At 41.4% G+C, this 16,822-nt stretch overlaps 1 protein-coding gene across 1 annotated transcript in view; it reads left to right on the top strand.

Annotated features, from left to right (window-relative positions):
* Window positions 1–16,822, top strand: part of UNC13A (unc-13 homolog A) — a 136,883-nt gene that overhangs the window by 70,390 nt on the left and 49,671 nt on the right. The window contains exons 14-22 of the mRNA XM_087894016.1: window positions 1,422–1,427; window positions 1,712–1,783; window positions 3,865–4,084; window positions 6,567–6,794; window positions 8,125–8,266; window positions 9,963–10,132; window positions 10,736–10,851; window positions 12,330–12,493; window positions 15,339–15,489. Coding sequence (XP_087750142.1) covers window positions 1,422–1,427; window positions 1,712–1,783; window positions 3,865–4,084; window positions 6,567–6,794; window positions 8,125–8,266; window positions 9,963–10,132; window positions 10,736–10,851; window positions 12,330–12,493; window positions 15,339–15,489 — 1,269 coding nt within the window. The remainder of the gene's footprint in view (window positions 1–1,421; window positions 1,428–1,711; window positions 1,784–3,864; window positions 4,085–6,566; window positions 6,795–8,124; window positions 8,267–9,962; window positions 10,133–10,735; window positions 10,852–12,329; window positions 12,494–15,338; window positions 15,490–16,822) is intronic.

A 16,822-nucleotide genomic window follows, 5' to 3' on the forward strand; every position in this document is an offset into this window, starting at 1 on the left:
CTGAAAGTTCTCATCAAGAAGTTGATAAAAACTATTATTAGAGTGACTAATTCAGTGGGGAAAAGTTATTGGAATGTCGGTCTGTGACATCCAGGGCTTCCTAATGTTTCCTTGAGCAACTTCCTTGAGTTTTGTTGGAAATTATTGCTTTAAATTTATACTAAATTTATATATGTGATTGTGAAGAGCTCCAAAGTTCTTCAGATCCCAAAACTTCATAGTTGGAGAATAATCAGAGTGATCAAATGTCATCAGGGAACCTTGGAATTATATTTAAGTATAAACAGAAAGCCTGATAAGTCCTAAGCAGAACTACAGTTCCCAAGACTTATTATCTGAGGCCTCTAAAAGATACTAGAAAGCCTAGATGGGATGCTTCACAAGTCACAAGGCAAAGTACAGGAATTGTAGTTTTATAGAAAAAACATATTAAAAAAAATTAAATTAGTTTCAAGTAGGTTTTAACTTAAAAGTTTAGGAAACCTTGAAAGCTAAGTTCTGGTATGATATAAATCGCCATCACCTACAGGTTTGATTCCCTTCACCCCTGCACCTATGCTTGCCTGTCTCTTACTAACTTCCTGCTTGCAACCTCTGGGTTTTATTGTCCTTCCTTTGTCTGTCTTCTGCCTGGGCTTCTGCTCCTTCTCTTTGATAATGCAGCTTCTTTTGTGTCTTTTGCAATAGAGGGAGGGGGGATGCTGAAGCCAGTGTCTTATTTACAAGTACCAAACTTTGGCGTGTAGGTTGGAATAGCACTTTGAACAGCCAATGGATTATAGATAGATTTACATATTATAGATATACTTTTGACATGAAGAAATATATTATGGCATAATAGGCATTATTTATTATCCTCTGGGAATTTGATAAGTTTGTAGGAATTGTTTTGCCACCAAGTCACTAAGGGGCACAGTAAAAGAGTGCTGATGTTGGTGAGTGGAAAAGGTGGAGTAGGATTAAGTGGGAATATGGACATGAAGTCTAAAACCAAGTTAAAACCTTATAGGGTTCTCCTCAACATGATGACCTTCAAATGTGTTGAAACTTCTGAAGTCTCACCACATTTGGAGAAGCCAAGATTGGAGAAAGTGGATTTTAATAGATATTAGAATGGAATGGAAACTTGTGGATTTAAGGCTTTTTTTGAATTCCAAGTCACACCATTTCAATGGACTCCATTGGCTGAAGCCGATGAGAGGTAAACCATTAGGAATTCTCTAGACACACGAACCAGAACTACTGGCCCCCTATCTCTGAAATAGGAAAAGAATTAGGAGTCTCCCAAATCTTTAAAGGATCTTGTGCCATTTTGCTTATCATAGGGAAGGTCTGGAAGAAAGAAAGTCTAATTTTTGTTTTGCATCATATTAACTTCTTTCCTCTCTTCTTGTGCTTTTTCATCCTCCAATACTTTACAGGCTATGGTGAGTAGTCCTTTTTTAATATTTATTCTTTGTAAATGCATTCTCAATTCACACATCTACTAAAATTTAGGGATGATTGCTAGTTTGGATTCTCCTAGTTTGCTAGTCTGGATTCAAAATTCAGACTTTTTTTTAATATAAAATATAGGTTTTTTTTTTACAAATATTCTATTTGTCTCTAAAGCAAATAGCAATTATGAAGATACAACTGGATCATTCATGAAAAAGAATGTGTACAGTCTGTATTACTTTGATTTAATTATTCTTTATGTTTCTTCCCACAGTCCTTAGTTCAGTCCAGGAAAGCTGGTATTACATCAGCACTTGCATCAAGCACTTTAAACAATGAAGAGCTAGTAAGTATCACAACTGCCTTTTAATTATTTACTTAAAACATTTAGGAAATGGATATCCTGAGCATTTGCTTAACAGCTCTGGTTGACTTATAGAAGTACAATAAAATTGTGTTAGAAACAAGAAATATAAAACACCAAACAATAAACATTAAATCCGTAATGCAAAACAGCTCAACATTAAAAGGCCTGGGTGAATACATATTAGACCCCTCCTAAATTATAATAAGGAGTGGTCTTGCTTCAATTCCCGAGAACATTGCTTTTTCATCATATGGATCATTCCACAAAGAAAGCACAATGATCCATTGAAGTCAAACAGAACCAGGGCAGGACATGAAACAGCTGCCATACTGATCTATTGGACAGAAAAAGTAAAGGAAATTTCAAGCAGTAGGGAAAGACAGTGTCAGAAAGCAAGAGGAGTGATATCAGCAGGTTGTGGCCCCTGTTGTGTATATAGTGCTCTGCCCTCTATTAGCAAGTGGTCCCCAAAACATTAGCATGAGAGAAACTTGACTCTAAGAGAAAAAAATGTTACCTAGTCTTTTTTCTGATTATAGAACATGTGTCAAGGAAGTATGGTTGTAACAGAGGACTCTTGCTAGAACATACCGTATTTTTTGGCGTATGAGACGCACCTTTCCCCCCCCTAAAAGGGGGTGTAAATTTAGGTGTGTCTTATACACCGAATGTAGCCCCGCCCACCCACTGGCCCCCATCCTTTGGCCTCTGCCTCCCAGAGGTTACCTCCTTGCAGCAAGCAGCAAGAAGAAACAGCTTGTTTTAGCTTCAGCACAGCCTAATTAGCACAAGTTGATTGGATCGGCCTCCCGACTCTCAGCTGTTTTGCTCTCAGCTGTTTTGTGCAGGGCTCTGCTGCTTGCTGCAAAGAGGTAAATTGCTGGAGCAGATTTTTTTTTTCCTTGTGCTAATCAAGCTATGCTGAAAACGAAAATGAAAGTAAAGCAGGCTGTTTGCTGTTTGCTGCAACGAGGCAAAATTGCTGGGAAGCAGAGGCAGATTTCTTTTTCTTGTTTTCCTCACCAAAAAAGGTAGGTGCGTCTTATAGTCCGGTGCGTCTTATACTCCGAAAAATACAGTAGGTCTGTTCCCCACTGTTGAGTTGAAAAGATAAGAATGGTATAGCCAAATCTTGAAGTCAAGATTTTAACTCTTGGACAGTCAAAAAAAGAGAGGAAATGTTACTTTCACATCAGAACCCCTAAGGATGAATGAAGGCTGCCTCATTTATGGGCTGGGGACAAGAGGAAGACAACACCTTGGGGCAGGGGTGAAATGCTCCCGGTTCGGACCGGCTCGGGCGAGTAGGTAGCGATGATGGCCGGTGGTTCGGAGAACCGGTAGCAATGGCAGCTGGAGGCTCCGCCCACCCGCCCCATTCCCCGGACTCGGGGAATACACTATTCCGGACTCCTACTGCTCACCTTTCTCCCACGGCCGGCTGTCAGGGAAGGCAAGTGCCCGAAAGGTTCCAGAGTTGGTCACTCTCCTTCTTGAATGAGCCGCTCTGGTCCACGCGCCGGCTGTGCAAGCGCACATCCAATCTGCCACTGAATGAAATAAACTGTGCCTTGCGCAGCCGGCGCATGGACCAGAGCAGCTCATTCAAGAAGGAGAGTGAGCGACTCCGGTACCTTTCGGGCGCTTGCCTTCCCTGACAGCCAGCTGTGGGAGAATGGTGAGCAGTAGGAGTCCAGGGAATGGGGCGGGTGGGCGGAGCCGCGGGAGAAAGAAATTTAAAAAGTTTTCCTACCGGGTTCTGTGGGTGTGGCTTGGTGGAAGGGGGTCTTGTGACAGAGTGGGCATGGCTGTGAGTGACATCGAGTTGGCCACGCCCACTCAGTCATAGGACACCCCCCACCAAGCCATGCCCACAGAACCGGTAGGGAAAAATTTTAGATTTCACCTCTGCCTTGGGGACAAGCAGCAAAAAAAGATGTTGCCAGGGCAAACACAGAAAGGCCCATAATATTTAGCCACTATTCACAAAAAATAGTGATAGCTAAGTCATTTGCCTTTCTTGTTCCAACCTGTATACTCTCTATTTTTTCCCCCCATAGAAAAACCATGTTTACAAGAAGACCCTCCAAGCCTTAATCTATCCCATCTCTTGCACAACCCCCCATAATTTTGAGGTGTGGACTGCCACTACTCCCACCTATTGTTACGAGTGTGAGGGCCTGCTCTGGGGCATTGCACGCCAAGGAATGCGGTGTACTGAGTGTGGAGTGAAATGCCATGAAAAGTGCCAAGACCTGCTCAATGCCGACTGCTTGCAAAGTGAGGATCCCCTTGCATGGTGGATTTGGGGACAGGAGGAAAAGGGTGTTGTTTGAAACCAAAATTGGGGGAAGAAATATCAGTTCTGTATGCTATGCTGACGGTAATTTATTGTTGTTGTTTGGTCACTAAGTCATGTCCAACTCTTTACAGTACCATAGCAATAGCACTTACACTTATATACCACTTCACGGTGCTTTACAGCCCTCTCTAAGCGGTTTTACAGAGTCAGCCTATTGCCCCCAACAATCTGGGTCCTCATTTTACACACCTTGGAAAGATGGAAAGCTGAGTCAACCTTGAGCTGGTGAGATTTGAACTGCTGAACTGCTGGCAACAGGCAGTCAGCAGAAGTAGCCTGCAGTACTGCATTCTAACTACTGCGCCACCACGGCTCTAGCATGCCAGATTCCACTGTCCTCCCCTGTCTCCCAGAGTCTGCCCAAATTCATGTTCATCGTGTCGATGATACTATCTAACCATCTCATCCTCTGCCGTCCCATTCTCCTTTTGCCTTTAGTCTTTCCCAATATCAGGGTCTTTGCCCATGAGTCCTCTCTTCTCATTTAGTGTCCAAAGTATCTTGAGCTTCAGCTTTAGCATCTGTCCTTCCAAAGAACAGTCAGGATTTCTTTAGGGTTGACTGATTTGATCTCCTTGCAGTCCAAGGGACTTTCAAGAGTCTTCTCCAGCACAACAATTTGAAAGCAGCTGATGATGGTAATATTTTGCATCAAAAATGCAAAGGATCTGTAAGCTCTAGTAATAAAAGTCAAGGAACCCAATGAAAAAATGGGACTAAAATCTAAAGAAAGCCAAATTAATGAGCATAGACACACCAACCAGCCTTAGTACTAATAGTGAAGATATTGAAGTGATAGATAGCTCCCACCTCTTAGGATCAACCATCAAGAGTAAAAGGACAAGCAGTAAGAAATATGCCACGACTGACTTGGAAGAGGTGTTCAGATGGTACAATATGTATACCTACAAAGATCAGAATAGGGCAGATAATAGTGTTCACTTGACACAACAGAGAAATGAAAGTTGGACTTTGAGTAAACAGGATAGAAAGAGTATTGATGCTTTGGTGTTGGGAAAAGAAAACTTCTGAGAATACAGAGAACAGCCAAGGAAATAAACAAATGGATCATCAAACAAATCAACCCAGAGTTCTCACTGACCAGGCTCAATTTATTGTACTTCAGACATACAGTACGTAAATATCCAGCTCTCTAGAGGTTTGAATGTTGGGAAAGATGGAAGGAAAGGGATGAAGATAACCAGTAGCAAGCTAGATAGATATGGTTACAATGGTGATGGATGTACTATGGGAAGACCTAAAGAACCAGGTTAGGGTCAGATCATCATGGAGAAAATCTATCTACGTAGTCACTAAAAGCCAACACCAATTTGATGGCATAAAGCAATCACTATAAGGAAGGTGAAGACAGAGCACTAATAGACTCAGAAATGAAATCTTCAAATTAAAATCAAATTGAAATGCATTACATAGTTATTTAGTTGCTGCATGCAGTTATTTATTTTCCCTCATGTTAAATGATACAATTCATTATCAAAATGAATTAAAGAAATGGAATTCCTCATATACAGATAGACAACATATGACATTTCTGATGCTCTGAACTTCAACGCCTAGCAAGCGGGGCCAGTAGTGAGAAATTCTCGGAGTATAGTTCAGTTGTAGGAATGTCTAGAGCACGGCCCTGGATTTAGATGAAAAGAGGCCCTAGGCTATTCCACTTATGAGGCCCTTTCACCTATAGTGAAAGTGTAATTTTAATTTTGCTAACAATTTGAATGTAGGCCCCTCTTGATCTTGAGGCCCCCTCTTGATCTTGAGGCCCTAGGCTGAAGCCTAATTAGCCTATAGGAAAATCCGGCCCTGCTAGAGCAGGGATGTGAAACTCAAGGCCCATGGGCCGTATTCGACCCATGGAGTGCTTAGATCTGGCCCGCGGGTCCAGCCTGGAAACAGCGAAGGACCGGCCCGCGGTGCCTCTGTCAGTGTAAATGGATCTTGGGAGGGCCACGGGCGGCCCTCCCAGGCTGTTTTCAGCTGCGATGGCCTCCTGCAGCCCTCTGCCAGCAAAAATGGAGCAGTGTGGGGGAGGGGGGCACACGCAGTCCTCCTGAGCTCCATTTTCACTGGCAGAGGATTGCAGAAGGCCATCGTGGCCGAAAACAAAGCTCAGGAGCCCATTTTCACTGGCAGAGCGCTCGGGCCACCACAGGCATGCCCAACATGAGTGACGTCAAGATGGCCATGTCCCCCGCAGCCCCTCCGAGGTCAAACACAACCCTGATGCAGCCCTCAATAAAATTAAGTTTGACACCCCTGATTTAGAGTCTTACAGTTTGCCTACCCATGCTGTTATCAACAGAGATAACAAACAATAATGATAGTAACCACAATTATTGCATGTGAGGTTATCAATGCTATGTTTCTTCTGGTGCACAGGGGCAGCAGAGAAGAGTTCTAAACATGGGGCAGAAGATCGCACGCAGAATATTATTATGGTGCTGAAAGACCGTATGAAAATCCGGGAGCGGAATAAACCAGAAATCTTCGAGTTAATCCAGGAGATCTTTGCGGTGTCCAAGACCACCCACACCCAGCAGATGAAGGCAGTCAAGCAGAGCGTTCTGGATGGCACTTCAAAATGGTCGGCCAAGATCAGCATCACAGGTACCATGCCAATAACTTTCTGAACTTAGAATAACTTTATTGTCACTTTAAATGTACACTCAATGGCATACATTAAAATTAAATTTTGTTGCATACAGCTCTCAAAGGGTCACCACCTCCAATATACACTACATAAACATGGCCAATTTTTTTTTTTTTTTTTGCATATAACCCCATACCCACATATATTCTGGATTTCTTCTATGCAGGGGTATATGTAAGAACAGACCAGTCTATTAAGTTTTGTTTTGCTCCAATTCTCATTCTGCCAACCTTTTTTTTTTTTTGCCCCCATTTCTTCATCTATGTGATGTTCTCTTTATTTTCTTCAGTTTTTGAAGTACATGCTTTTTAATGTGTTATTTTCGAAACATTATTTGATGCACTTTTAATGTATTCATCTATAAAAGTAATTTTCTCTTTTATACTACCCTTGTGTAGATTTTTTCCCCATCAGTATTTGAATTTAGGTGAGCACTTTCTTTCTTCCCCATGGACTTTTTTTGTATGCTTTTTGTTGGGTATTCATAAAAGTGTATTATAAATGCCAAAAAAGGAGACAATTCAAAAAAACGAGAATACTAAAGGACAATTGTCCTTGAATTAATTTGTAAGTTTAAGATCAATTTGAGCAAATGTCTCCCCATCTCTGGAGACACTTATGGACTGTGGAGACATCCGTGTTTAATTTATTTTGAGGAGGGTCAAGACCTAAAAGCATATAAAGCTGTTTTTCCCTGTTCACATTTTGGGATGGAAGGGATCTGTTATTTTTAGAGGAGTACTCAATAATGCTTGAACTGCCTGAAGTTCTTGGTTCTCAGTTTAAACTTAAAGGTAGCATATGAATCAAACCAATAAATTAAGGCTAGCCATCTTTCACACAAGCGCCAGTGTGGTTAAGGCAGAAGACTAGAAACCAGGAGACTGTGAGTTCTAGTTCTACCTTTTGCATGAAGTCAGCTAAATGACTTTAGGATAGGCATACAGTCCTGTGAGGCAATGGGAAACCACTTTTGAAATCTTGCCAAAAATACTGCAGGGACTACGATAGTTTAGGCAGTTAGCCGGATCTGAAGGCATACATTTAAAAAAAATATTTCACAAATTGGCAAATGCATTGTTTTTATTCTAATCAACCTAGAAAAGAAAAATAAATGTTAAACTCTTTTTATGCCTATTATCTAACCCTAACTTTTTTTTCCATTTATTTTCTTTGTTCATGTGTTGCTTTTGTTGTTTTATTTTTTGGGGTGTGTGTGTGTTCTGGTATATGTCTATCTTTCCACCTAATCAACATGGTACTTGTGTGTGGCTTATGTATTTGTAGTTGTTTGTGCACAAGGCCTGCAGGCGAAGGATAAAACGGGCTCCAGTGACCCCTATGTAACCGTCCAGGTTGGAAAGACCAAAAAGAGAACAAAAACCATTTATGGAAATTTGAACCCCGTCTGGGAGGAAAACTTCCACTTGTAAGTGAATCATAAAGCATCTGCCTCTAAGGCATTTGGATGGGAATGCTACAGGACCTCCTTAACTGACATACAAATTCACACCAGCAGGCTAAGAGTTGGATCTGATATCCTTTAGCAGCAGCAGAATGTGACTAAAGAGGTACAAGATGTTCAGCAATGTTCTACTTTCCATTCCAAACATTGTTCTGATGTAATGGTAGGTTGGAAAGACTGAGAGAGACTGGGAAGAGACACTGGCAAGGGAATAGTCAAATAAAAGAGAGCGTAGCCCATAACTGGATAGTGGGTGGAGGAAGAAGAGACCTATCCCTAGTTTCTTAGGATGAAAGAAGACAGCGAGGGGGGTTGTTTTTTCAGGCTTGTAAGATTCTGTCAATGTAGCTTTACAATCAAGTCCATTCCACACCAGTCAGTTAGAACTGTAGAAGCTTCTTGGATGAGAAGCAAAATGTTTTCAAAAAAACCAAGAAAGCCCAGTTGCCTTTTGGAAAAAAGCACCTTTGGGACAACCATGACCTGAATGATTGAGACTCTCCATAGACATAATAAAGTAGAGTTAGCTTATCTGGTTATGATTCCTACCTGATTTACCCCACAAGGTGGATACCCGAGAATTGCTTAGCTCTGACTTCTACGCTTCCAAGCTAAAACTTTTACTTGATCCAGTGGAGTATATTCTTGGAGCTAGAGGATAAATTTCAATGCCAAAATCTCTCTTGTCCCCTTCCTAACCACAAAACATGTCTCATGATTTTGAGGCAGGAATCAGAAATTACAAGCTAATAGCTATTACAGCCTTCTTTCTTCCACACCTCAAATATATTTATTGTAGCCTGCAGGCACCAAATATCCGGAATTCAGATTACCTTAGAAGTAGGTAGGGTCAGAACTCTTTTGGCTCTTAGAAATCAAAAAGCTGCTTTTCCAAGAATGTGGGATTACTGCCTTATTTCTGGAACTGAAACTTATTTAGTTAGCAATAACAGCTGTTGGAGAGAGTCATTCCTGTGTATCAAGACATTATGGACAGTTTAGTTATTGCTTTATATATCTGTTGCAGAGAAACATTCCTGAATTTTCTCAAGGGAGAAGATTGAAGAAAGATTTCCCTTCTACCCCCAATTTGGGCTTTTATCTTTTTCCCCCCTTTCCAGTTACTTTAATGAAGGCTTGTGTAAGACTCACTGCCCACAGAGTACAGGAATAATTGATAATTGTAGTAGAATTTTTTGCATGGCAGGTAGGTGACCACCCTTTCCATCTCTGCTGGTGGATCTCCAGAATATCTCCTCAGTTACTGCCTGTTTTCCCAAAAATTAAAGATTAATTAAAAAGTCTACTTACAGTTAAAAATTAATAATTTGCCTGGCAAATTAATGAATAATGTAAATTCATAATGTACATAATTCCATAATGTAAATGGATTTTTAATTCAAGGAAACATTGATTAAAATACTAAACTATGCAGAGCTAGAAATGAAGATAAATGGAGGGAGGGAGGGGGAATATAATTAATGTTGAGGATAAAGAGATCTTGCAAGGAAATGTGTAATGGCCTTAGTAATTACAAGGTCTCCTGTAGGTTCTAGGAGTCACTGAATCACTTGCCCTTCCGTTAGTAACTATGTCTCCTCTCATAGTGACAGCTTCTATTTATTACTTCACCTCTTTTCCCAATTTCCTCCACGACCAGTGAGTGTCATAACTCCTCCGATCGAATTAAGGTTCGGGTATGGGATGAAGACGATGACATCAAGTCTAGGGTAAAACAACGCTTCAAGAGGGAATCTGATGACTTCCTGGGTCAGACAATCATTGAAGTGCGGACACTGAGTGGAGAAATGGATGTCTGGTACAATCTGGGTAAGCAGTCATCCAGCCTCAACAGGGACACATATTTATGGGCAGCTTTCCATCTCAATGAGTCATAAGCATCCGTAAGGCAGACCATTTCTTCAGAAAAGAGACCTAGATTTATTCACTGTCTCTATATTAGCAATATGTTCAGTCTGACATACAAAATCTAGATCTGGTAGTTGGCCATTGACCTCCCAGATAAAAACCTCAAGGAGGCCAGTTTTGCAGTGAACCCCACACAGACCTATCAGCTTTAGCAGATCAGTAAGAAAATTGACAATTTACTCTGAAGAATATTGGAGTGAATCATTTGCTTTGACAAAAGATGGAACTAAAGTAACTCCGGATAAATCCTTGGAACAATTTGACTGCTCCTAAAATCTACAAGGGTGGAGGTGGGGGTGCGGTGGAGACTATTGCTAGTATTCCTACTTTTATAGGCCTTTTAGAGGCATCACACTGTATCGTCTCAACTAGCTGGATTCACTTATATTCTTGCTTATTCTGGGATATTCATCCAGACTTCATTAAAAAGAAAAATCCCCTTTCCCTCATCAATCCTGTAAATAACTGTACCAATCTTCTCTCCCCATCCCTGACTTGTTTCAGACAAGCGAACAGATAAGTCAGCTGTATCCGGAGCTATCCGATTGCACATTAGTGTGGAGATCAAAGGAGAGGAGAAAGTGGCACCTTATCATGTGCAGTACACCTGCCTTCATGAAGTGAGTGAAAAGGCACATAGAAATTCACCATATCACAAATTTTTGTGATATGGTGCACAGGTCCCAGCCCTATATGCAAATATACTGAGAAGTGCAGGGAGCCATCTCATCCTGCTACAGAACTGGGCTGAAGTGTAATGGTTGGTTCCCAGAGTGACAAAGGTTCATGAAACCAATAATATAAGAGTCAACTGAGCTGAAATGGGCAGCTATAGAAATTAAATAAATAAATAAGCAAGCAAGCTGCAGACTCCCCACTGACAGTCAAGTGACCTGCCTCCTCAGAGGATCACAGGAAGGCTGTTAGGAAAGGATCTTGGAGGTCTTCTAGTCCAAGGTTGAACCAACAGTTTAAAAAGCTACCAGTTCCTCTGAACTGGTATTTCCGATGATTAGCTGTGCAGCGCAGTTTAGCTTTGCTAGAAAGCAGGAAATCCTGCTTTCTAGCGAAGCTAAATCATGCACCACAGCTGATCCCCCCCTCGCTTCTACTTACCTTCCCAAGTCTCCTTTTAGTGTGTACTGCGCATGCGCGCATGTGTGCCAGCGCATGTGCGGCCAGCGAACTGGTAGCAAACCGGTTTGGATTTCACCACTGGACACACCCTAGTAGTAGGCCGGGCATTGGGGACCCCTGTTCTAGTTCAACCCCCTGGTCAAGCAGGAGACCTTATATTATTCTGGACAAATGGCTGTCCAATCTTTTCTTAAAAACTTCCAATGATGGAGCACCAATAACTTCTAAAGGCAAGCCATTCCACTTGAAGTAGTTGCTGAAGAGCCTGACAAGTGTTTGCTAAAAAAAAAAAACATCTCATTCCATAAAACATTATTTCTGTTCCTAAGGAAAGTAAATCTACTTATGGATATGATGCCTATCTGAGCGCAATGGTTTTGCTGAGTTCTTCTCAAGATAATATCAATATTAGATAAAGTTAATACTTTAATTCCCACAATGGATGACTGGCTGGAAAAACTGATGGAATTAGTAGAGATGGCTAAATTGACTGCCCTAATCAAATAAAAGAATACAGTTAACTTTGTTTCCACTTGGAAACCACTTCTGGACTTTGTGCTTGAGGTGGGGGAAAAAATGAAACTTTGATTTTGGTTTTGCTGGTTAGATAGGTTAGTTGTTATAGAAGTGGCTACTATGTATTACAGTATTACACAAAAGTTTAAAAAAATTAAGCTGTATGTTATTCTTATTCTACTGTGCTAAAAAGAGTCAGACATCAATGCTTTTCTTTCATTTCCTCCTTTTAGCCTACACTTTTTCCTCTTCTCTTTTTCCTTCCATTTTCCCTTTATTGTCATTTTTCTTTGTATTTAATATTTTGATAAACTAATAAAAAATTTTGAACAAAAAAAAATAGCAATGTTCTGTTGACCTCGATACAAACCACTCTTCTTTCTTGACCCCCTCAGTCATGGGAGTTTTCTGATTTAATTTTATTTCTTCTCTAAATCGCTTTTAGAACCTATTCCATTTTGTGACGGATATCCAAAACAACGGTGTCGTCAAAATCCCAGATGCAAAAGGGGACGATGCTTGGAAAGTATATTTTGATGAAACTGCCCAGGAGATTGTGGATGAGTTTGCTATGAGATACGGAGTAGAGTCCATCTATCAGGCTATGACGTGAGTATCTGTAATTCAGGACAGACTATATTTATCTTGGATCTCAGAACATCAGTATTCCAGAGATTCGAAGGCAGGGCTTCTGCATCCTTCCTGTTTAAAAAATGTTGATAAAATTCTTTACACACACACACACACACACACACACACACACATCAACATCATTATATGAACAGTGAGGCATCTGGGTATCATTCATTTAAATACAAATAATAATAGTAATATTAATATTTGTTACATTAATCATACTTATGTAATTGTGGTGTTGTTATACATATTTGTATTAGAGTGTGTTCCTTCATTGTTTAGTTGTTCAGTGTTTTGTGCACCTATTCATATATTCATGCACATATTCTAATAACAATCACAATATTATTTAAACATACATAGTGATACCATCTTTCAACATCTAATCTTTACAGCTAACTATTACTTTTAGTATATTATATAAAAATATGTATAATAATATTCCTCCTTGATCTTGTTTCTACCTCTATTCTAGCTCTCAATAAAGCCAATTTTATATTAAACAGTATTCCCTTTCTAACCATAATCTCTTGCCTACTTTAGTATTTCAATTCATATTCGTTTTTTGACTTGCCTCTCAAACTCCTCTCTTGGTCTTTGTCTCTGTCTACATATTTCCTATTTAACCCAAATATTTCTTCCATGTCTACTATCTTTTGCTGCCGTACCTCCAGAGGATCTGCCCAAGCCCCTATCTTCTCTTCAAAAATACCTTTCTTTTTATCTAATCCCATTTTTTGATCTCTTAATATATATTGTCTCTTATTTGATTTATGTCTTTATTGTCTTCTCCTTCTCTTCTTGTTTTATTTGTTGATTTATCTGTTCTGTCTTTTCCTCTAGTCTTTCTATTATCTCCTCTATTTCCTGTGTTTTATGATCTTCATTCACTGTCCCTTGTTGAACATTTTCTGATTTCCACACAATGTCATGCATTAAGTCTTTTATCTCCCTGTGGTTCTTTATCAACATATCTTAAGTACTTTTGAGCATCAACACCATTTCTTTTTGAAATCCATTCATCTCCCCCTGATGCAACATCTTGTCTTATTTTGATAGGTCCAAATATTGCTCAATAGCCTGTCAGTAGTCTGTCACCGTTCCAAGGTCTCAATTGTCTATGATCTCAGAAAGCCAGCATAGAAACTGTTTGCTCAATCCTAGCGTTGCTCCTCAGGGGAATGCAATAGTTATAGTTCTTTGTATCCCACAGTTAATCAATTAGTTCCATTTATGTAATCCAGGAAGATTTCCAGATGTCTCCTTAAGTCCACTCTATAAATTCAGTCCTAGATCCTGGCATTTAAAAGTCACTTTCTTTAGATGTCTTCAATAATCTCACAGTTAAACTTCCAATAACCATGAAGTAAACAGATATAGAACAGTAGATAGCACAGCAGTCCTCCAGGTGTTATTTATTTCCACTCCCCCCCCCCCTTTGTCTTATCAGTACTTCCCAAGGTTGTAGGAGTTTAGTATATATTCCATTCACCAGTAGATGGCGCCTTCAGCTTAAATTTCAATGTTGCACAAAATCTGACAAAGATTTATTTCAGTTTTTTGCAAATAGTCAATATTCAGACAAATAATTCCAGCATTTTAAAATGCCTTACCAAAATATTGCCAATAAAGTTTTAAAATCCAGTCTTCCTATATTTTAAAGATTTTGCACTCTCCCTTTAGTTCCTTTTCTTTCGGGTCTATAATTTTTCTCTCTGTAATATTCACCGCTTTGACAAGCATTTCAAAGAGTCTCTTTTCCAGGGTTTATTTTCTTTGGGGTTAGGTTCTAGGGATAAAAAGAATCACCTCACCCAGTTCCAATCACTGTTCATTTACACCGCTCCAGCACATTCTTTGTTTCTTTGGATGCCCCAGCTTCATGGCAGCCATAATGGCTGCCACTCCTCTTCATTGTTGGATGGGAGGGAATCCCTGGGTACAGCTGGAGAGCTGCCGCTCTCTGCAACCTACAGGGTGCCCCACCTTTTTTCGTCACCCTACAGGGTGACTTTAGCCCCTTGGGGGGCCCTCCAACGAGGAGGATTTGGCATGAGTTCGCGAAGCCCTGCTCCTCACGTCCAATCTTGCCGCGACATCAAACCCGACTTGATAAAATTCTTACAGAATCATTACTTGGGCATGGTGACCAAACATATGTAGAGTTATTCATTAAAGAATCTCAGGTTGCAGTTTAGGTGGATGTCCTTTTACAGCAGGGGTGAACATCTATAGCACCTTTACCATGCTGGCTCAGAAATTCTGGGAGTTGAAGTTCGCAGGTTGTAAAGGTGCTATAGTTGCCCATCCCTGTTCTACAGGGATCTTGCAGATCAAAAATTGTGAGTGGAGAGACAATACAAAGATGTAAAGAAAGCAACACCAGCAGTGGTTGTAAGTCCAGTGCAAAGAACTGCAGAGGTGATTTTGGAGAAAGAATGTGGCAGTTCGTGAAATATAAATTAAGCCCAAGACTGGAAAGGCATGTTAGAAAGAAACATGAATGCATCTTGATTCTCTTTGGTACAATGGGGAGGAAAGGGAAAACATGGTCAGCTTCCAACATTCTGTTTTTATACATTATAACAATAAAAATATACTTCCAGCAGTCTTTGTGATATTTGTTTCCTGAACTGGTTTACCTCAAAGAGCTAAATGCACAGTGATAATTGTTTTGTGACCGTGAACCCAAAATTCTGTAACAGTGAACTCAAAATTTCCTTAAAATGCCATATGTATCTACCAACCCCAAACTGTTCCTACCTCTGGCTTTGAAACTACCTGAAATTTCCTTTTTCTCTGTATTTCTATGCTGCAGGCACTTTGCCTGCCTTTCCTCAAAATACATGTGCCCAGGGGTGCCTGCTGTAATGAGTACTTTATTGGCCAACATTAATGCTTATTATGCACATACCACTGCCTCCACCAATGTCTCTGCCTCTGACCGTTTTGCCGCTTCCAATTTCGGGGTAAGTCCGATGGTGCGTAGAACACTCATTTCTTACTTTTACTCTTTGCTTTTTTCCTGGGGGGTGCATGATGACAGAGGGAGTGGCCTGGTGAAAAAGGACACCTGATTCTTTGTGTGCAGCCACTCACTCAACCCCAGAAGAAATTTTGTGGGGAAAAAACTCTCACAGCCTTATCAAATGATTTCTAGGGAATCATTTGATGTCCTGGGGTTGGTGGTGGTATTTATGCTGCACATATCTCGCCAATAGAAAGAGGGAACATGTTTGCCCAACCTACATAAGTCAACACAGAGGTTGGTAAACTATGGTTCAATGTGAGCAAGAACAACTCAAACAGGGTGGGATTTAATAGTGAAAACAATTGGCAGGGGAGGGATTACTGGAAAAATATAGCCAATCCTGTGGTGCCTTTTTCCTAGAGCCCTCCCATAGCAGTGGTCACAACCTGAAACCAGGTCAAAGCTCCCTGGTTTAATGGTTCTAGACTTCCAAATAATTAGGGCAGCTTTCCTTCCTTCCTTCCTTCCTTCCTTCCTTCCTTCCTTCCTTCCTTCCTTCCTCCCTCACTCCCTCACTCCCTCACTCCCTCACTCCCTCACTCTCATTTCCATTAAACCTTCCTTCCTCTCCTCTCTAATCTTTACTCCCTTCCATTTCCCCTCCCCTCCCCTCTTCTCCTCTCTCCCCTCTCCTCTCCTTTCATCTCCTCTCCCCTCCCCTCCCCTCCAGTGCCCTCTCCCCTCCTCTCCTTTCCCCTCTCCTTTCCACTTCCCTCTCCTCTCCTCTCCCCTTCCCTCTCCCCTCTCCTCTCCCCTCCTCTCTCCCCTCCCCTCTCCCCTCATCTCCTTTAATCTCCCCTCCTCTCCCCTCCTCTCCCCTCCTCTCCTCTCTCCCCTCCCCTCTCCTCTCCCCTTTCATCTCCCCTCCCCTCATCTCCCCTTCTTTCCCCTCCCCTCCCTTCCCGTCTCCCACCTCCTCTCCTTTAATCTGCCCTCCTCTCCCCTCCCCTCTCCTCTCCCCCTCCCCTTCCCTCTCCTCCCCTCTCCCCTCCCCCTTAAACCTTCCCTCCTCTCCCCTCCTCTCTAATCTTTACTCCCTCCCTCCCATTTCCTCTCCCCTCCCCTTCCTTCTTCCCTCCTCTCCCTTCCCCTCTCCTCTCCTCTCTCACTTCGCCTCCCCTCCTCTCCTCTCCCCCTTCCCTTCCCTCCCCTCTCCCCACCTCTCCTCTCCCCTCCCCTCTCCCCCTGCCCTCTCCTCTTTCCTCTCGTCTCCTCTCCTCTGCTCCCTTTCTTACCAAACAGTTTAATTAACTCACTGTCCAAAAACCAAA

This window comes from Pantherophis guttatus, chromosome 1, assembly GCF_059756535.1.
Source record: "Pantherophis guttatus breed Tessera chromosome 1, ASM5975653v1, whole genome shotgun sequence".
Lineage (NCBI taxonomy): Eukaryota > Metazoa > Chordata > Lepidosauria > Squamata > Colubridae > Pantherophis > Pantherophis guttatus.